This window comes from Hippichthys cyanospilos, chromosome 14 (assembly GCF_059441005.1).
Source record: "Hippichthys cyanospilos isolate Australia breed blue-spotted pipefish chromosome 14, RoL_Hcya_1.0, whole genome shotgun sequence".
Classification (NCBI taxonomy): domain Eukaryota; kingdom Metazoa; phylum Chordata; class Actinopteri; order Syngnathiformes; family Syngnathidae; genus Hippichthys; species Hippichthys cyanospilos.
The window spans coordinates 12561385-12583821 of NC_142382.1; the positions used below are offsets into that span (position 1 = coordinate 12561385).

Genomic DNA, 22437 nt, shown 5'->3' on the forward strand with positions numbered 1-22437 from the left:
AGTTCAAACTCCTTTTTATTTGCTTTATTGTTATGAGGACTGTACATACACAAATCTCAAACAATTTGTTTGCTCGACTAAAAAAAAAAAAAAAAAAATCAACAATTGGGACAGGGATGTAACCTACGTAAAATTTCGTCAAAACAATGGGCCTGGTGGAATCCGTGGGTATACTAGTGCCACAAGGATAAAAAAAAAAATCTTGCTACATAACTGCCTATCTTTGTGTCTCTCCATCTACCTAGTTACCTATCTATCTACTTAACTACCTAGCTCGCAACCTACTTACCTACCTACCTACCTGCCTGCCATTTCTGTCTGTCGGTCCATATCTATCTATCTATCTATCTATCTATCTATCCATCCATCCATCCATCCATCCATCCATCCATCCAGCCATCCAGCCATCCCATCCATCCATCCATCCATCCGTGCATCTTTCCGTTCGACTGTCTTTCTGTCTGTCTAGTATATTAAATGGTCCCTTTACAAACCTCCTCTTGTCCATATTACTTTTGAGGAGTAAAATGAGGGGCCTTTTCAGTTTTAATAAAGTCCTCCAACACCCATAAATATATTTACAACCTTTCAGAAAAAAATCAAATGCATTATTTATGATTTGATATGTATCTTGATATTGTTGAAAATGCAACAATTCAGAAAAGAAAAAACTGGGCCATATCAATTGCTCTCATGGGCCATACTTTGCACTTGGATACATGTTGTTACTGTCGAATATGTTCAGCCTCATAAAAAGAAAAAATGAGAGTGTGCGAATAAGAGCACTGTAATTTGAAGACTTTTCAGATTATTTTTTATGATGTGTTTCTTTTATTGAGCAGTATACACTTAAGTGTGGCAGACCTCAAGACTTAGACATTTGGCCAGCTGCCATCTTTCAACTCATAACAATGTCAGGAAATGTTCCTGGAGAACATGTGTATGATTTTAGCACAAAGAAACCTTAAAATTATGCTTGGGAATGGGAAGAAATTACATGTAACAGAATACAGCTCAGTTATTTTATGGACTTGTAAAAACCATAAAAATGTCACTGAGATGTATTTGGTTTGAATTCCTTGAGGCAAGTCATTCCACACGAGGTCTAGCTAGACTGAAGGAAAGCCCATCCATCCATCTGTGAAACGGATCCTACTGGTCCTTTCCTCTATTGGTCTTATCTATTTCCTGTTCCTGTCGTGACAGTTGCCTCTTGGGAGCCGTTTTCAGCTGATTGGAGGAGACATGCTCCCTTCATGGAAACCCACTGAACTGATTCACGGGTTTATCTTTGCTAGCTCTACGTTTGGGTTGAGCACTATGAAGATACCCTATCAGCAAAATGTGTGATTTGCACAGTTCTGTAAAATCGCGACGCATGTGCACATTACAATAAAATATGCTAATCAGTTTAGACGTGTACAAGAACACTCAGAAATGCAAATTTTTACTTTGGAACGATACATATTTAGTCCGATGCTATTGTTGGTGTATTTTTGTATCTTTGGCTTGTGGGCTTGCAGTGTCAAACGAGAATTGCAAGGATGTGCACAATTTAATGCACAACAAACATTTCTCACCGGAAATTCATTAAGACAAAACAACCTCAGTGCAAGGTCAGACGTTGTAGAAAATTTGATTGCTTTTTTTACCTTACGCTCTTTTAATCTATTCTACTTTTAATTTCTCCATTTTCTATCCGAAAATAATACATTGTCTTAGATTACAATCAGCTCACAACAAATGCTGCGTTTGGAGTGCGGTTGAATCTCCCGAGCTGTTTCCCTTTCACTCCCGGTTTGCCCCTCTCCTTTTCCTTCCACTCCCCCACCTCCCCTGCTTTTAATCACACCGGGTTAATTAAAAGGTTGCCGAGCCTTTCTGCTGCCTGGCCCCTAGCTTTACAACCCCCTTGCTGTGGTCTGCTGCCTCCTTCAGCTTTCCCCCCTCGCTGCACACAAACACACACGCACGCTATAACGGAAATTGGAGCTCACCTTGACTACGGGGAGGTGGGACGGGGAGGTTGAAGGGACAAGACAGAGGAAATGAAAGTCAGCCAAGGGAGTGAAAAAAGGGGTGGCGGTGAAAGTGGAGGGTGCGCCGCACGTGGGTAGGGCGCCGGAAGTTCAGTGTCATTAATTGGTCACCATTTGAATATTAAGTGAGGAACTCTGTTAATTAGCGTGATAATAAAAGTGCTGCCGGCTGGAAGGGGGTGGAAGGGTGCGGGGACGCCGGGTGACGGCGACGCAGGGCAAACGGCAGCCGGGGAGGAGAGGCAGCGCCAGGCTGGGTGTCGGGTGATAAGGAGGAGAGAGAGCTGTCCATGGGTAAAGGTCTGACAGTGGTAATTTGCGGAGAGCTGCGTTAATTGTCATAACCTTTTAAATGGCAGAGTTTATCTGAGCCCTCTAAATGTCCCCACGTATCGCCACGGCAACCCAAGGCCTGCTGCACTCAGATTGGCTGCCTCTGACGAGCACTTAAGCCTGATGAATTTTACACATATGCATTCATGTGTGGATAGGCGCAGGCGTATTAGAAAAGGACACTTGATTAAGCACAGCTGCACAATATTAGAGGCGCAACAATTATTTAAATTGTCAACTAATCGCTAATTCTTCTTCTTTTTTTTTTTTTGGATAATCATTCATCATTTAGAGCCCTAAAAATCTCAGGATCACGATCAAGATTTGGGGGAGGGGTTAGGTTAAAAAAACGAACCAAGAACCAATGACAGACCACACAATGTACCAGTGTGTCTATTTTAATAGAATTGTAACTAACGTTTTTAAAATAAACCATTTTTCCATAATTTAACATCAACATTTGTTGCCCTTTAAAACATTCATTCAGCAAATAATTTGCGGAGCCAATCAATGACATCATTGATCGTTCAGCAAATTATGACATTAAGTCCGATCGCCCATCTTGAATAAACTGGAAAATATCGACCGATCAGATCGCCTTAAAGTCTAGTTAATATTATCAATTTTGCTTTGTCCTTCATGAAACAGGTATTCATATACCTGCTTTTATTTTGGAAAACATGAACATTTTTGTATATTTTTCTGATGTCAGGGACCAACGTGTCACCGGAACGTAAAACAAATATTACGGCATGTTTTGCATTATCAAAATTATTATTATTTTTTTTTGAAGAGAGGACGTTAAAAATAAAACAGAATTAGTGACACATGCTTAAGTACTATAATGGTTAGTTGCAACCTTATACAAAATCATTAGATGTAGGAGTTGCATGAAAAAATACATAATCCATTGTATGTGTCTTAAAAAAATAAAAAAAAAATTGAACCAAACAACTTACTCTTACTGAAAACATCACAAGCACTTCCAAAAGAAGAGCTGTCTCAAACAAATCCCAAACCATTTTCACCGCTGTATTAACTGGACATTGTGGTGATAGGTTGTGCTTCACATTTTCGTAGCTCAATAACGTAAGAAAATATTCCCCTTGCACTTTAGTGCATTGCAGGTCTGCCTGCATGCCTCTCACTTGATTTTTAAAGCAGCCTGTTTTTTACCTCCACTCTTGACTGACATTTGCTAATTGCTCGCCCAGAATCCACCTCTGTTATTTTTCCCCCCGTCATTTCTTTTCCCTTTTTTGATTTGTGTTTGTTTTTGTGTAGCTGTACGGCAATTCAAATGCAAATGACCAAGAATGGGAGAGGTGTTTTGGATTGGTTAGGACAATCATAATGGCTCCGAACAAAGCAAGGCCAGTAGTTAGCCGCGCAGCACCCTGGGGGCCTCATTTAGCTGCCATTTGTTAGGAAATGCCGTTACATTTGTTCCTGGATACCGACTTCACAGAAAGGGAAAGACATCATACACACACACACACACACACACACACACAAAATGTCAAAGTCAAGCTTTCCAATGTTTTGCCATTGTTCCTCCACGTTCTAGCAAAAGTCATGTGGGTTACTCCAACCAGTTGGGTGTCCGCTTTAATTACAACAAATAGAGAACTTTTCCAACGTTAACAGTGCTATTGTGATGCAGCAAATACAGTATGTGGAAACAGCCGCTTTATTATTTATGAAGTTCATTAAATCTGTCAAGTCCACAGAATGGCAAGAATACCTGTTGTGAACTACACAACATGTCATATTCAAATGTTATGCAGTTTTTTTTGTTTTGTTTTTTGCCCATTAAATACTCTTAGCAGTTATTACAGTTAGTATAGACAGTGTGCAATGTGCACATCAGGTGTAATTTATGCTGGACCATTAGTATTGATGGCTACAAAGAGAGTTGTTGTGTCCACAACTTCAGAGATCACAAATATTATGATATCTTTGTATTTTGGTTATGAGCAGTTTCTGTGTAGTAAATGCGCGGAATGAAACACACAATTGCGATGAGTACGTTGAGAGTGTCCTGGAGAGGAAATTTTATAAGCCTGGAACTGTAAAATAAAATAATACACTGTTAATGTTAATGCAATAAAAGCACATTCATCCTACAACATTATGCTGTTGCTATGCTGTTGTTGCGTTGGAGGCGCTAACACAACAATACTCGCTTTTCTAGTAATTCATCACGGCGCCTCACTCTTCAGGCATAAATAATCGACTTATGATCAATCCAAACTGCTACACAAACGCAATATTCGGGTGCGTGGATCACTTGGTCATGCCCGTAAAGTGGGCACACCTGTTAGCATTCACTTGACTAAACAAAATGTTGTGTGCCTGCACCAAGAGAATGTGAGTGAGATTAAAAATGAGATTTAAGTTCATTTCTGTCTTTTTTTTTTTGTGACATCAAAAATAGTTCATATTATTGTAAATAATTCAATTCCTGGTAGTTAACAAAAACTCTTACATTATGGTGCATAATGTACACAATAAAAGTTTACATTCCTTGAAAGCAAGTTGCAGGACAAGACATTTTGAATTATATTTCCTAGGATGGAATTTTTTTTCATTTTCTTCATTTAACTCTGATTTTTGGGTCCAGGTTTTGATTCAGAATGTAATTTTCTTTATTTTTATTTTAAGTCTTATGTCTTTTTTTTTTTACATTATTTAATTTTCCACAAAACATTATTTTGTAGTTTGAACAGAGAGCATTATGATTTACTAACATAGAATATATATATATATATATATATATATATATATATATATATATACATACATATGTTTGATTGTTTTTTTATGGTTTTAAGTTTTATTCTATAATAACTTTAATATAAAGTATTTATTAAATTGTGAAAATAAATGAATTCAATATTATACAAATTGTTGTACATGATGCTGATCACTTTTTCTTTTAAATTGTGTTGGAATTTAGGTTATCCAACATAAAAAGCTAATTTCATAATTTCATGTTCGAAATATTTGTAATCTTGTTTGTAATGTTTGTAATCTTTTTGGTGTTGTGTGTTTGTTTGGTCTGAGACACAGGTGTTCCTGACAAACTCCAATTCTTTCTGACACAATATTCAAAATGCTCCTGAGAGGTGATGATAGGGGTTGGCATCTCTACACCTTGTCAGTATATCTGACATCTTCCTATGGGGAAGATGGGCACACACACTGCGGTGTGCCCTTGTGTGTGTCTGAATTTGGTTGTGTCTGTTTATATCGGCAGGAGGAAAAGCTTACTTGTGTGCGGATACACAGTTCGTGTGTCCTGTGGCTTCATGTAGACTTGTGTTAAAGGTCTGTTAAATTGCTCTGTTTGAATCCGGTTTGAAGGACACACACACACACACACGCACATGCACACACAGCAGTGAACATGCCATGTTTCAAATGGACCCATTAATATAGACACACAGATATACACTATCGGTCCCATGGTTATTTCCACTTTTAATGGTCACCTTTCCTGTGATGATAATAATAGTCTCCAGCCTGGCATGAACGGCCATCATTTGCATAAAGGCCAACACTGCCTTTTTCAAAAACGGTCACAACACAAGAAAGTAGAGCTGCTCCCTTCTATGTTAACACCTTGTTCATATAATCATCATGTAAACCATGATGTGATTTTTAAAACACCAATTAAAAAAAAAATATGAACTAAACCTTGTTTTTTCACAGTTGTTTTGTTTTTTTTTTTTTAAACACAGCGCAGATCCAACTCAATGCTTCAATTATGGTTTGGTCAATGTGATTAGCATGAGCATCTATTTCAAAGTCAGTCTCAACACTGTCATTGTGTGTGTATGCGCCTGTGTGTTTGTGTGTGTGAGATGTGAGGTACACGTTCATGTGTGCATGTCTCTCCGGGTTTTGCCAAACGGCTGTGAGTGTTTGCCTGTCCTTGATGTCAGCATTTTGAATGACTTTTGTGTTGATGTGTGTTTATGCCCCCCCCATCTGTGTGAGTAGGGGCCTCGTTCCCAAAGACACATAATTAAGCTTAATTTCTAATGAATATTAATGGAATTAGTGTCAGATTTTGTGCGATGAGCATCTTCCAAGGTTCTGCGGAAAAACAGGGACAACTAATTCATTTGGTAGTCATGAGGCTTGTGGGGGAGGAAGACACAAATAAAGAGGCTGTACTGATGGAGAGGAGCAGAGTGTCACAAGGGGTAGAGAGATCGAAAAATAGACAGATGTTGAGGGTAAGACAAGCGAAAACTAAATTATACTTACTTAAAAAAAAAAAAACCACCCTCTGCATAGTATACCTGTGTTCCCCATTAAATGTTGAGAGGCTAGAGCATGATAGGCACACTTCACTTTTTTATTTTTTTTTTTTTTTTTTTTTGGTGCTCCATCTCCAAACATGCCTTTTAGTTTTCAGTACATTTTTCAGAGAAAAATATGTTTTATATTCTTTGTCATTTACATACTTTAATACTTTTACATTTTGTCTAATCACCTTTGACATATAGGGTTGAATAAGTAACAGATGTTCCTTGATGTATGAAATGCCGTGCAGTTGCTACGATCCTTTGATTTGCCTAATTGTCATAAAGGTTTGAGGTGTGACAGTATTTAAGCCCCGGTTCTCAGTGACAGATTGTAAACAAGTCAAGACAAGCTCTCAAGCTGTCGTGTCAACCCGTCTTCATAGTTTAGTTTCCGAGTACTTTTTCATGTCTTCCTAAATCAATTTTCTGAATCAGTTTTGGAGTCTCATTGAAAAAAACTCGTAGGAGTTTGGTTTTCAAGTTTGATTTTTCAAGTCAAATTCTACATGTTTAGTTTCCGAGTCTACTTTGTATTTTTGCATATAAAGGCTGTCTGCTTCTAAGTCCAAAATCTCTGAATTTAAGACCTTTTCAAATTTGGTATTTTATGTTTTTCAGAGATATTCATTCATTGTAAATCTGCACAAAAACACAATGCTTTGTGACAGAATCTAAATTCTGTTCTAGTATTTTGATTGCTTGATTAGGATTTCTAAACAGAAAATGGGTATAAATGTGTCAAATAAGACGAAGATATTAAAAAAAAATTCTACAAAACATATTTGTATAGAATTGTTGTATAGAGTTGTTTTGAGCTGCAACTAGTGCTTCTTTTCATAATTAATCTTTTTTTTGCTGATAAGTCAATATATTTGATTTAAAAGCAAGTTTTTATTTTCGTCCTCTTATTCAAAACAGGGTTTTATTTCAAATTGACTGTACAATAACATAGACATAGAATGTTAATATATTTTACAAATTAAAATAGCTAATATTTTATTTGACTAAACACAAAGATATAATGTTTCGTTACATGGAGTCCTCTACAGAAGAATAGAATAGAATATTTACTTTAGAGGGGCTGATTTACCAAAGATTTGGACGTTGATGTTATTGTCTGTTTTTATTGTTTATTAAACCAGGTATCAAAATGTTTGAGTAATGAAAAAAATCGTATCGGTGAATTTGATAATCAATTACTTGTCAATTAATCATTGCAATACTGGAGTTACTAATCTGCAATAGATTATTATGTTGTATAATTATGTCCAAATAATTTCCATTTGTAAAGAAAATGGATTGAGACAGATGTAAATAGATCTCAATTTCAAAGTAAATGTACCTTGTTTCCTGTTTTGTAAGACGTTGCCTCTGTTTTGCGTGTGTATTGTATTTTTTATTTTTTTAATTTCTTTCATCCTTCTTGAATTCTATTGCTCAAGACAGGCAGCAGTACAGATTGAAAGGGATTCAGCAGTTCACCTTGCCCCTTCCTTGAATGTAGAGTTCACAACTGTGCAGTGCAAGCAGCCAAAAAGGCCAAGTGCATTTCTTAAATGATGTGAAAGATGAAAAAAGTCCAACAGAGTAAAAAAGAAACTGTCACTTTTGACGGTTGGATGACTTTTCGGATCAGCGATCCCTTTTAAAATATGATGTGTCCTTTTTGAACATCAGACTTTTTCAGGGCGCGCCTTTGACCCTAGCCTTTGGGAAATTGAAATTTGAATTCTGGAATCAACAAAAGCGATGAACACTCTGGCATACAAGCGAAGCAGGAACAAGCATATTCCAAACAAGTGTCAGCAAGCGTACAACATTTGTGAGCGCCTCATTCGCCGTCTTCCTATGACTGAGATTAACGCAGTGCCGCAATATTGATTTACGTCTGCATAAAGCCTCTCCGGCTCTATATATTACACCACATTCGGCAGTCATCTATTCAATCAAATCTAATATTACACTGGCTCTGCACACAGCTGTCTAATAGCATTTAACTCACAGTTTGATTCCTCTGCATTCCCTCATGTACTTCAAACGCTTGCTTTCAATATCCTTCATTCGTTTCTACTAGGCCAAGATGAAGTCTTTTGAAAAGCGCCGAGGATGAATGAGTGTGCGCCTCTGTGCACGCTTGCGCAAATGTGTGAGCGGAGACAGGATTAGCCATGGCCTTAGGCTTAAGGTATGGAGCGGAGTGTATTTTAGAAGCTTCTAAATTAGCTGGGAAATGGGATTTTGAGACAATTGGGGGGGTTCGAATGAAAGGACGCACTCACAGCACTCCTTCATTTGCCTCTGATGTTTTACGACTTTTTTTTCTTTTAATCAGCGTTTCTCTCTTCATCTTGTTCTCCATGGAGTCAAGGTGTCACCTTATGTTTTCCCTCCTTGTCCTTTGCCTGCCCTACCTCTTTCTCTCTCTCTCTTTTTCCCCTCTCTTTCTTACACCCGCTCTGTCTTTACAGTTGACAGCTATGATGTAAGAGCACCAGTGTAAACAGTAGTACGAGGCTAACCCCACTTTGACCCACTTAAAACAGAAATCCCCTCGAGCATCCACACAAACGTAGACACAAGCACACACATATGCACACGCACGCACGCGCGCATCACACGCGCAGAGGCGCTCACACACGTACGGGCACATGCATACACACACTACAGACTCATATGCCTGAGTAAATATTGGATTTGTTTCAGTCGACACTTTGTGTGTTCTACACTCTGTTGTCTGTTCCTGTTTTTTGTTGTTTTAGGGAAAGTAATTTGGACCATCGCTCTCAGAATAGGACCGCACGACAACTGTTTACTTGTAGCCTGAATTTAATTATTTGATTTTTTTATTTATTTGTGACGTAGAGGTTTTTAGTTTCTTGTTGGATCCATGCCTTTCAGTCTTGCCAAAGTGTCATTGAGCAAGATACTGGACCCCACTTTCACCTGATGCTGTCACCTTGCTGTGGAGGTGTGTAAATAATATTTGTTGGCTGTGTATATTATCATCACCGATTATTTCATTGGTATGTTTTCCACAATATTTGCGAGCGATCCAGCAGAATTCATTGCATTGACTGTTTAAAAACAGAATGGTGCTCCTTATTTATCATTATTCTCCTTTTCTAAAGTTTTGTTTCATCCACCATTCAAATATGTTCGGTGAGGCTCCAGCAAAATGCCCAATTTGGCATGCCTCCATTTTCCACTGAGCAAGAAACTGTGTTGCTAGAAATAGTATATATGTAGAAATGGATGCATTCCCAGTGACAATAAAGCCAAGAAAGGCCAGCTTTATTTATGTAGTGCATTTCTTACTCAAGATCATTCATATTGCTGCACTTAATTAAAAATACAACATTTAAATAAAGCATTTACAAACAAAGTAATTTGACAATTACCTTATTCACTGCCAGCCCAGTTAAAATGGATTTTTGGCTTAAGTGGCTCTCAATGCCAATGAATCTCAACTTATTTGCTGCCAGCCCACTAGAAAATGGATGTTTGATGTCTATAGCCATCAATTACTGCAGTTAAAAACATTTAAGGAAATAAGCAGTAGCTCACAAGAATTAGTTTTAAAAAAAGTCATCAACAATAAGATATTTGAGAATTTTTTTATTTATTTATTTTTTCCTTGAAAGATATTTAAAATGCTTTAGACCTTAATCATAGGTATGAGGAAAAAACAGTTTCTAATATGGATTTAAAAAGCATTCACACTTGGGGCTCACTTCACCTCTGGGGCTGGGCATTTAGGCAATTAGTGCGACCAACTACAAAGAAAATACTGTAATTGAAAACAAAGGCCATAAGAAACAGGATACACAAAATGAAATGCACAAACCACATAAAATCCAGTAGCATTATCATCAAGGTACCAAATCAAAATCTGTAAGTACTAAAGTCAAAACACAGAAGACTGGTAATTATTCCAAAAAATGTTGCTGTCATGTGTTGAAGGAAAGGTAAAAGCGCCACCTCGTTCTTGCTTCTGGGGTTTAATTGGACGATAATTGAAATGTGTATTTCCAGGAACTACTCTGGGGCTTTTAAGGTCATTACATTACCTTCTCTTAATAATGGATGAGCGAATGCATTAACTTTTGTCTCTGTGTGCGTGCGGCCGTTACAGCAGCTCACAAACGGTATATGTGCTACAACATCGGTGGCAAACTGATAAGAATATGAACTTTATCAGGTTTCGCATGGAATCTACTCTATGTTCTGCTCGAGAGTAATTCACCTCTGCTGCACAAATGACTCCACTATTAATTTGTTAATAATAGATTCACTGCAAGTCTCTGGCTGTGAAGGCTAATCTCCTGCTGCAACACGATATCCACTCGCTGCCGGGAGTATTGCCCAAATACTGCAGTCTAATCACACAACAGATAAGGTTGAGAAAGGGGAAACAGATTTTTTAAAGTAGAAAAGTGAAGACTCGTGTTGCATAGGTGTGCTGCTGTGCTTGTACGTATTACGTGCGGCGCCTGTGTGCAGATGTCCGCCTATCAGTTAGCACTAAGCCTTCCACTCAGAGCTCCATAACAAGTTGCCATTGTGCTGCTCACGCTTAACATGTTGGAGGAAGGACCTCAGTCGTGAATAAAGGGAAGGAAGAGAGGGAAGGAGACGCTGATACGAAGCCAGAGACGGAGATAGGGAAGGGGGGCAACACCTCCGACAATGGAGAGAAAATTGCATTACACTAGATAGGCTTGTGATTACAGAGGGAAAGAAAATGACTTGGATTGAACAATAGGACTGAATGTGTGTGTGTGTGTTCACATGTATGCGTGTGTATGTTTATTTGTCAGTGTTTGGAACCATTTTGGAAGTTATGGCATGAATGATTTGGGAGCACGGTCTGTTTATGGGCTCCCAATTTTATGCCCCTGCATGCACTCTGTCTCTATTTTCGGGCAAATGGTTCTTAGATGCAGGCACGTTGACTCCTGGAGGTGTGTGAAGGCATTTGAGAGGGTACAAGTGATTTTGACAGAGATTCCGCAAGCATCAACAGATCTAATGTTTATTTTCTTTTTTTTAATGGTTTTTAATCGCAAAATCACGGTTGTTATTTTCAATAAAAGAAGTGAGCAGACAGAACCAACATCCAAGTCCATCCTTGCTCACACACAGGAATTACTACTATACTATTACTAAAATGGAGAGGATCATGTATCATTTAATTCAATTAAGTGCACTGGTTAGAGAATACATAAAGTTACTCCATTTGACTCGTTTATTAATTGCAGTCTTTTGGTATACATACACAACATAAACCTGGTGGAACATAGATGATGTGCAGATTTGGGTTATTCTGACAATAAGAACTTGAGCGGCGTCACGAGGAAACTGAAAACCAACTGGTTCAAGCGTATTCAACATCACACTGGCGTTCAATGATCACTCACAATGTGGAAAACCTCAAAAACGCTTAACCCACATCAAATACATAACGTACGGATACAAACACAAGAAAATATGAAGAATTTAATAGAAGAGATTTATTATGTTTTGCTATAGTTTTGTGTCCAAAGTGTTGGTGCATCCTACACATGGTAAAATACAAAAATACCAAAACTTGATCCTAAAATTAAGGGTGTGTATATATATATATATATATATATATATATATATATATATATATATATATATATATATATATATATATATATATATATATATATATATTCTTCATTTAATTTCTGATTTAATTAGAGAAATTGTGCATTTAATCAAAATTTTTGACTGACACGTCTAATTTGTTCAGAATTTCAGAGTCTTTTATTTTCTTTTTTTTAAGGAGGCACAACAGGAGAATTACAGCAGCAGAGTTCCAGGGCCAGGGAATTCTGGGAAGAGCAATAGCGAGGATGGCGTCTCTTCCCATGACCGCCCTTCAAGTCTGCCGGTGAGTCTTCCGCATCTTGACAAAACTTTGTGTTTGTTTGTCTGTGTTTTTGTGGGGGTCCTGTAGACGAAAACGTGACTGCCCACCATTTCCAGCGTTTGTTAACTTGTGAGTTCCAGTCAAATGCGTCCATTTCGTCTTGGCCAGCTTTTTTGTCTCATGTTTGTGTTTTGCCTGAGCCCATAGCGAGGGCGGAGGAGGCATCGGTGGTCAAAGCATCATGCGCTCTCTCGCAGATACACCCACTGGCGCAGAGAAGCATATGCACGGTCACAAGCTCTTGTGCTGAAGCGCACAGTCACACATGGAAACCCACGCGCACTGCCTCTTGGCGTTTGGGCTCACTCAAACTTGTTAAACGGGCTGGCTGCAGGAGTAATTGAAAAAAAAAATGGTGAGGCCAGAATGCTCTATCAGTTTGTGATGTCTTTTTTTCTCACATGGCTCTCCTGCATTCTAAAGGATGGAGTAAAATAATGTTTTTTAAAATGATTTCGTTGAAGCTTCTTGCTGGAGGCAATGTAAAAAGTATGAGGCGCAAGGTATAAACTTTTAATAAATTAACTCAGGACGTTTGACATTAAAGTTGGTGTTTGTTGCACGCGCGGAAAATGCAATAAATGTGGATTGCAGATAAGGATTTAAAGAAGCACGAAGGTGTCAGAAGATCTGTATTCTGTCTGTATTTCCAAAATACATTCCATTTAGAACATGCGTGTTATTGAAACACACTCCTACCCCAAAATCACACAATTTGTCATTTGTTCCTTCTTTTTTCTTTCTATTTTATATTTAAGTCATATCATAAAAGCAAACCCACTTTTTCCAAACGACCTCTATGTATCTGTGAACTTGGAGCAAGAGCACCCCTGAAGTCACTTGTGAATCACTATCACAATCAGAATCCAACAGCATTTTTTTTCTGTCCTTAAAGTTTTGAGTGATTCTTTTATATGTTACAGTATTTTTTTAAAATATCTTTGTTACTCACTAAAGAATACTTTAAAAAGTGTGTTTTAATATGTTTGAAGCATATAGTAAAAGTATTTTTCATGTGGTGTTTTTATCACAGATTTTTTTTTTTTCTATTATGGGTGGGCTGGTCTGGGAAAGACTTACCGGTAATATGAACAGAATTTGTGGGGTGGATGATGTTCAGTGATCAACAAATTTAAAAATAAACAATAACCTATCACCAATCTGATCACAAGCTGGAGCAATATGTTTGTTTAGATAGCATGTTTGTTTAGTATTTATAATCTGGTATATTTTTTAATAGAGTGCCAAAACTGATAAATACATAAGTACAAATTTTGAAAGGGCATTCAAAAACTGGTCAGACAAAGTGAAACTTCATTCGGGTAAAACGAAAACAATAAACAGAATTCATGAATGCAACAGCTGGGAATGGTAAACTCTACTGATGGGCGAGTACAAATACCAGGTAACGGTATTAGGCCGATACCGAGCTTTTTTTTTAAGGTATGGCATAGTCATGGAGAATGCTGGTACTAGCCACTAATACTTCAGGCAAAAAATAAATTAATAATAATAATAATAATAATAATAATAATAATAAGCTAACATAATTTAAGTCATGGTTGGCAGTAGTTGGTCCTATACTCATCATCTGTGACAAGAAAGATCATATTTTTTCACTGTCATTGTGGGGTTATTGTGTTCAACAAAATTTTAGTCTGGGCCAATCAAAACTTTGGAAAAAACTTGTAATTCAGTTTTTCATTGACTTTATGACCAGTTACTTTAAATCAACAATGTTTTCACTTGTACTTCTTCCCAAAAGTTCTAGTGGTGTCCGTACTCCGTGCCAGTGAGTACTCATGCGTGAACAAAGAACAATCTTGGAGGACAACCAGGACCCGTTCTTTCAGTTTGACCACATAGCTGTTTTTAGAGCCTTGTTTCCTCAAAATACTTTGGTTCTTTTCAGTTTCGTATAGTGCACAGTTTGAGTAGTTGCATTTTAAAAGCTTCCAAATGGTTTTGTGTGCGCGCGTGTATGAAGAAGAAGGAGACTTGAAGGAAACAAAATTCACCATTGCTTTACACCAGGCTTTGTTTGTGTCTCTTATTATGGATGATGTCAGCACACAGCAAACAGTACACTCTGCAATTGTCTTTGTTCAATCAGTTAGTGAGTTCCACACCAGTGTTGTGATCACGCTAAGCGATTTAAGTTGCTAATGGTGTTATTATGTCCACAAACTCTGGCTAGCATCTGCTCCTTACTTGTGGCGTATATTGTCCTAGTGTGCTTGCAAAAGGGGATATACGATACAGGTCAGATATTTTGGTAGCCTTCACAAATTAATGATGGGAACAATTCGGATACCTCGAATTACATTTCATTTCACAGTGTCCGTATCTTTAACAATGTTGACAAAACTAACTTTATGGTAACTACTTTTGCTTGTCTTTATTACCTTTTTCAATTGAAAAACAAAATGTGGTTCATTATTTAGTTTTTAAATCACACACCAAAAGCAAAAAAAGAAACCATGTTTCAAATGTTATTCTTTTGTTAAAAATATGAAAAAAAAGATGTTCATATATCATTGGCCATGATCGCAATTCATTAAACAATACATAGGTCATATAACATGGAAAATTATGTATGCATGTGTGTCAAACTCATTGTAATCACTGGCTGCATTCATACTCTGGTTTCCTTCCCGAGGGCTATTATGACTGAAAATCATAAATGTGCAATCACCTCACCATATCATTACATCAACACAAGTGTCCTTCCATTTTATTCTGATTCTACATATGTTCAATGACCAGTTTCAAACAATAAACGATGGAAAAAATGACATCCAAATGTAAATTTTCTCCTTTTCCTTATTGCTGTATAACTGTAAGTAAAAATTGCTATTGGACTCTCTTTTTTTTTTCTTACCCGGATGAAAACAACAAATCAATTTCTAAAGAAACACAGAATACAGTAAGTGGTTTGATTTAGTGGATCATAAAAATAATGTGGTGACGCGAGCCAGATCTGGCCCGCAGGCCTCTCGTTTCACACGTGGATTAGAGGACCAAAACGTGACTCTGAAGGACTCTGTAATAATAATATAAAATATAATATAAAGCCATGGCAGTTTCTCTCACTGATATTCCTCTGTCCAGTAGCATTGCCAGATCTACTTTATTCAGTTGCTAATGCTCAGCTAGTGAAGTGTGAATTGCTTTAATGTACACATTTTCAAAACAGTGTGCTCAAAAAATATCAATATGATGCAGTGCAGTCATCGCAGAGGACAATCATGCTAACATACATACGCTTATTCTAATACACTTTAATATCTGGTAGAAGAGCATAAATATAGCAGCATAGAAAAGCCGCTGACTATCACATGCACTTATTAAAGTAAATGTTTTATATTTGGTGTCAATCACAAACATATCACTTGGAAATTCAGTCTGAAGTAAATGGACTTTTTCTGGAATTTTGCGATTAGAAACATTTACAAAAGTTAAAAACACTCTTGACTGCAATCATCTTTTGGAGTCTTGGATCATTTTGTACAGTGTAAATCTCTTAGTTTTGTGAAATCTGTTTTTAATAGTTGTATGCGATCATCTTGATCATCCTATGGGCCAAGGACACATTTGGTTACCAAAAAAAAAAACAAACAAACGAAAAAAAACTGTTCACTTACCGTGAAATCTGGGAGGTCTACCAACCATTCCACGGCAGGCCATATTTTGAAATCAGTGTTATCACAAAAAATATAGAAATATGTTATTACAATTCTCTTCTTTGGTGGCATCCAAAGCACATAAAAAGGCAAACAGACACATTCATTCATTACTCGGCGTATGTCTCTCAAAGTGTCCTATGTCTAATTTTACTGCGTTTCCATTGAACCTTTATTTAACTGTACAACATGACCCACTTTGATTTTATTTAATGGGAATTGCTCCACTGGGCCAGTAACAGACTGGCTACTGACCTGCTCGGCTAAATCCCGCTGTTTGTGCTCAGTGGTTCAACTGTTACTGGAAATTGAACAAGAGCAAGTTGTCTGCGTCTCACCTAAAGTTGCGTGCTGGTAACAGTTAGGTGAAGAACCAAACAGCCAACACATACACGCACACACACCTTTGCTCCAGTCACTACATGTTCCCAGCTCTCCAGCGCTCCCCTGACAGCCTGCCAAGCTGCCGCGCCGCCTCCTATGCTCCGAGACATGGGAGTGGATGGCCAGCCATGTGGAAAGACAGAGTGAGAAGGGGGTGAGGAGGTGAGGGAGGTTGGGAGGCAAGAACAGGACGAGGAAGCAAATAAGAAGAGCGAGAAAGCGCGTGAAGCGTTGAAGTGAAACGTGGTTATCTTTTTGTCACTTGTGTCAGGGTGGTGGGGATGCTGAATGCAGGCCAGGGGTTCTGGCATGGGCATGTTTTTCATTCTCATTCAGAGTTAAATTGCATTGTGGTGCTCATTTGCCCCACATGAACAGGGAACATCGTGAAATGCTAACTGCCCCCCCCCCCCCCCCCCCCGCTACTGTCCGGCTTGCCCTCCTCAGTGTCAGGTCATGAATGATTGACAAGACACAGCTGGGGAGGCCAGCTAACCTACTCTCTCTCTTTCCCTCTCACACCTCAACTAACGCACACATCTTGGCAGACGCATATGTGCACTGATGCACGTTCTGCCAGTTTCACACACACTTGCAAGTGCATCAAATGTGCGCATGCTCTATTAGAGCATGTCAGTCTGCCTCTACAGTATGCACTCTGACTGGCTCAGACACACTGCTGTGTTTTATTTTAGGGTCCCCAGACAGGCCAGCAGGCAGCACACTGTAATGTCATCCAGCAGGGTTACATTCAGCATCCACATTAGCTCACACTGGGGGAGTGCGTGAGAAGAGAAAGGAGACCAAAGTATAGAGGAATGACACAATGACAAAGTCTCCCACTGCATTTCCAATATAGGAACAACTGCAGTATGACATGTCACTTTTATCCATTTTTATGGAGGTAGGGCATGTGTGAGAGGGACGAAATGTGCCCCGGTTGCTACCGCCTATTCTTAGACGGCACAACATTGCCGAAGGCCACGGCAGCTCCCGGCCATGGACACGTCGCGTGTCCGAGAATAGGGGTGCTAATCTGAAGCTGCTTTTGCATGGGGAGGAATGCTCCCTGATCACTCCACAGAACGGTTGTCCCTTAGTTACTTAGTTTGTTACGTAACTTTGATTGTTATCATTCTGGCTCCGTTTTTCCTGTAATGTCATTAATTGGATTTGGACCCAGACTTGCTTAAGTTTGTTTTATGTTTGCTATGTGTCGATCACAGTCAACTTTGAAGTATTGACGATGTTAATGGATCAATATGGTAAAGTTTGATTATTTTTCTATCAAGTCTGGGAACAGCGAAAACAGATCCTCTTCAAAATTTTACTATAATGCACTGTGCCATGTTAGAATCAGTTGTGATGTCAAGTCGTTGAATGGGTTATCACTTGCCATCCCTGCAGGCACAGATGGCTGCCTGCATGTTCTCTCGACTAAATCTTTCTTTAATACAATTCTTTTTTTTTTTGATAAACAATGTTTTTTTCTTCTGAGCATTGGAGGTATACTTTAAATCAGAGCCACACACCTCACTTTAATACAGAAACACAATTTGACGTCCCACAACCAAATCCGTAAAGGTAATATAATATTAATATAATTAGATAGAAGCGTAATTATTAAAAAAGTTAGGGATGGGACGAGATCTCTTACGATGAATACTCACAAGATTAGCGTGCTACGAGATTTCTCGTCCATTCACAACACAATATCCATTTTGCATTCTGTTGTTTTTGACATGGGCTACACATGAAAATGCGCTTGCCTGTTAATGATCTGCATGACAGTAAAACGCTGGAAAATATGTTAAGAGCTTCAAAATATCAGACCATACTGAAGAATATAATGTCACGAACGCGGTGTTTTTTTTGTTTTGTTTTTTAAGATGTTCTCGGAAGCATCATAACAATGACTAACTTGACTCTAGGCATGGGATGACATCAGAATCTGACGGTATGACAACCTTGAGCAAAAATATAACAGTATCATCCAACCAGGGAATTAGGGGTAGACGTCTCTGTAGACGCCTCATCTGGGGGAATTTGTGTCTCGTCGCATCTGTTAAATTTCAAATATAATATTAATGAAAACAAGTACTGTAATACAGTACTTTCTTGGTTTAAAAATTTTGATTAGTTTAAAAATTTAGTTTAAGTCATTAGCTGTTTTGGACTGTTTCCCTTAATGTACAGTTATGCGTCAGCTGTGTCTTACAGTTTGAAAATTATGGAAATGGTAGGGCTAAAAATGGAAAAACTTTAGATATTCACTTTAGATATGTTTGTATCTATTCATTGTTATACCTCTTTCCACTATAAACACGCAATCTGCTTTTAATCACCACAGATCCAGATATCATGACGCTGCCGATCAGAAAAACGAGCCCCGTGGAAAATGCAGTCAGTCTCGTTTCTTTCTTGTACGCCGGTCTGTTTTCTTCTTCTCTTCATGAATCATTTACCGCACACAGTTTCATGTGAACATTTTTTTTCCTCGTCAGGAGTAGTGAACACGTGTTTTCGCATGGGCGTACCATGTGTCCCCCCACGGCTTGGAATTATAGCTGCGCAGGAAGTGGAAATGAACTGAGGTGAAACTCTTTGCCGCGCCATCAGCATCCCTTTTTAGGAGCTCACGTCTGGAGTCCAATTAGAGTCACCAGCAGTTCGGATCCGCAGTGGTGTCTCAGTAAGAACGTGATACAAGTCAGGTTTGAAATGAGGAAAAGTTGAAAAGAAAGCAACCATTAGTTGAGCCTTTAGACTTGTGTGTTGACTCCCTGTGCAAACCCACTGCTGGCACTGCGCTCCTGTGGAGGAGAGACACGCTAAAAGAAAATAGCCCAATGGGGATCTGTAAAATATTTTCTTTTCTGAAGGCTTTTAGTTGTATCTTGATGGCTAGACATGGTTCTACCTACTGGGAACTCTGCTGGCCAGTGTAGGTTGTTAAAGCAAGCTGGTAACACAAGGCTGAGCAGCAGCAGCAGGGAGATGTGGGAGGTCATGTTTTTTACCCAACTACCCTTGACAGGCCAGCTGCTGAGAATGGTAGATAGATGTGTGTACGTGCGCGTGTATGCGTTTGCTTTCGTACAATCCCAGTATGTGACAGGCTTTATGATTTGAGACTGAGAGGAAATGGAGAGGGATGAACTTGGTTAAGAAAACACTAGTTTAGTTTTACTGGCGCTGCTCCACTTGCTACGGGGGAGGAAAGAGCGAGAAGATGAGGAATAAGGGAGTGCAGACTGATGAAGGAAGTAAATGTCCCCCGAATAGATCTTTTTTTTTCCCCTCTGTCTGAAAGCTCTCCATTGAGTTTTCCGTTGAGTTCAATAACCCTATTTTTCAGGCGCATACCGTACAAGTAGTCTACTCTTGAGTACTCATCAAAACTAACCGGTTTTAAAAACCCACGCTAAATTTCAATAACATGAAAATAAATGTGTCCCATTTACAGCAATATATTTTTAAAAAATCATAGGTCTAGTAATGGAAAATGTATAATACATGGGGAGCACCTTCTGATGGAGGCCGCCAACTTAGAACGACACGTAGCTGAAGGAGGAAAACTTTGTAAACATAATTCAAATTGTGACTTTTATACACAATCTTTTTCAATTTAGAAATATTTTGTAATATTTTTAATGATTTATTTGGCTCAAATTATATATATATATATATATATATATATATATATATATATATATATATATATATATATATATATATATATATATAGATAGATAGATAGATAGATAGATAGAAAAATATTCGGTCAGCTATGTATACAATTCTCATCAGCTGGCATTAGTATTTGTGCACTTGAAATACCAATACCTGGTATCGGTATTTGCCCAACTAACTAAATGACTTATTTGCTCGATGTCCATGGGTGTTTGCAGTTATATTCCTTTTTTTGTGTGTATTTAATCAGACATAACAGCACATTCTAATATATTGTAAACAATACAGCATAGGGAATAAATGGATATGAGAATCAGTTGGACTAAATGATGCCGTTCTAAATGCACTGCACTCTTTGTCTTCCTAAAATAAAAATAAAAAACTATGACGCCACACCTCAATCGCATATTTTTGATGTATAGCATTCATATTCAGCCACTCTATGAGGCTGTTCTTTCCTTCTGGCTCGAAGCTTTCTTTTATGAATAGTGATTTTCTGTCATTACTACATTAATTTTTAAATTTGCAGTTAAATGGTTTCAAATGTTATTTAGCCAGTTTGAGCAGAAGATTGCAGACATCAATTTTATATTCATTAATAGTTCTGACATGGGAAGTATCCATTAGTAAATCACTTTGTGCGCATATGTGTGTGTGCGTGTGTGTGTGCGTGTGCGTGTGTGTGTGTGTGTGTGTGTTTGCGTGCATGCATCCACAAATGGGAATATTTGAAGCTCATTGGCTTTCCTACACCCATATTACCAATTTTAGTTCCAGCACAGAAGTCAAATGAAATTAGATGAAACATTGGATCCAAATAAGCTACATGTCCTTGTTTCTATGCGCATCTACTGTTTTGTGACCTCTGCTTCCCCTGCCTCATTTTTTTCCTCCTCTCGTCTCACTCCCTCTTTTCCAACATTCAGTCCTTCACTAGGTTTATTTTTCATGTCTGATCCCAACACATTGGCTAAAATGAAGAAGGCGCCTGCGGAGACTGAAGGAGCACAGTTAATGAATGGGGGGGGGGGGGGGGGGGGCTCGGATGGTTGGAGGAAGGGGCCATTTAGAGGAGCAACTCGGCTGCCATCATCGTGGCTCCCTCTGGCTGCTCGGAGGCTGAAATTACATCTGACTTTGAAGTTGTGGGCAGCAACAGCAGCGTTGCTATAGTGAAAGAAAATGTGTGTGTGTGTGTGTGTGCACACTACTCGGGAGGTTTATTATGCATGATCCGCACGGTGATGAGTCCTGATGGCACTATGTAGTGCTGCTATTAATCTACCATCATAAAATATGTGTGTGCACTTTATACTCCTTCATGCACACACACCAGACATATAAATGAATCTATGCTGCAATGCATTCACACACACACAAACACCTGACTCACACACGACCCAGTTCACAGCTGGATTCCAAGCTTCACGTCGAGCCTTTTAAATATTAAGATGAAGTTTTTTTTTTTTTCCCTCTCTCATTATCTTTGAGAAGGTTTAGCTGGCTGCACACTGTGCTCACAGGCAAGTGAAACGACACACACATACATGCAAAGCTGCATAGATTGGAGATAACGGTGTTGGACTTGTTTGAGCTGATAATTCTCCACTGAGTTCTGTGAATATTTTCATGGTGTTTGTTTCATCACTTAGAGAGAGGCTAAGTAGAACTGGATAGATAGCTGGATTAGAAGGGCTACATATCAGTGTAACTTGTGGTACAATGTGCAATGCCGTGATAAAAATTTATAAATGTTAACAGTCATTGTGCTAATTGAAGCGCTGGAAACAAATATCTATGCTACATCACAATATCTATGTAATATATAAAGGCAATAGTCTTGTATCTGTGTGTATGTGTCATGGGGTGTTTGGTTGCTGTGGTAACGTGAAAATACTTTAGTCACATGACAAGTGGTGAATGTCAGGTACCTCAAAGTGGATGTTGTGCACGTCTGCCATTTACATTGCAAGGCCTGATTGCCGGTGAGATCAGTTGTTTTTGTCACTATGGCGCTATGAACCTCATACACT

The 22437-nt window shown here is 38.5% G+C and overlaps 1 protein-coding gene across 1 annotated transcript in view; it reads left to right on the top strand.

The window, feature by feature from the left end:
* arid1b (AT-rich interaction domain 1B) overlaps nt 1–22437 on the top strand; it is a 194959-nt gene that overhangs the window by 60193 nt on the left and 112329 nt on the right. Inside the window, exon 4 of the mRNA XM_088433133.1 lies at nt 12498–12605. Coding sequence (XP_088289259.1) covers nt 12498–12605 — 108 coding nt within the window. The remainder of the gene's footprint in view (nt 1–12497; nt 12606–22437) is intronic.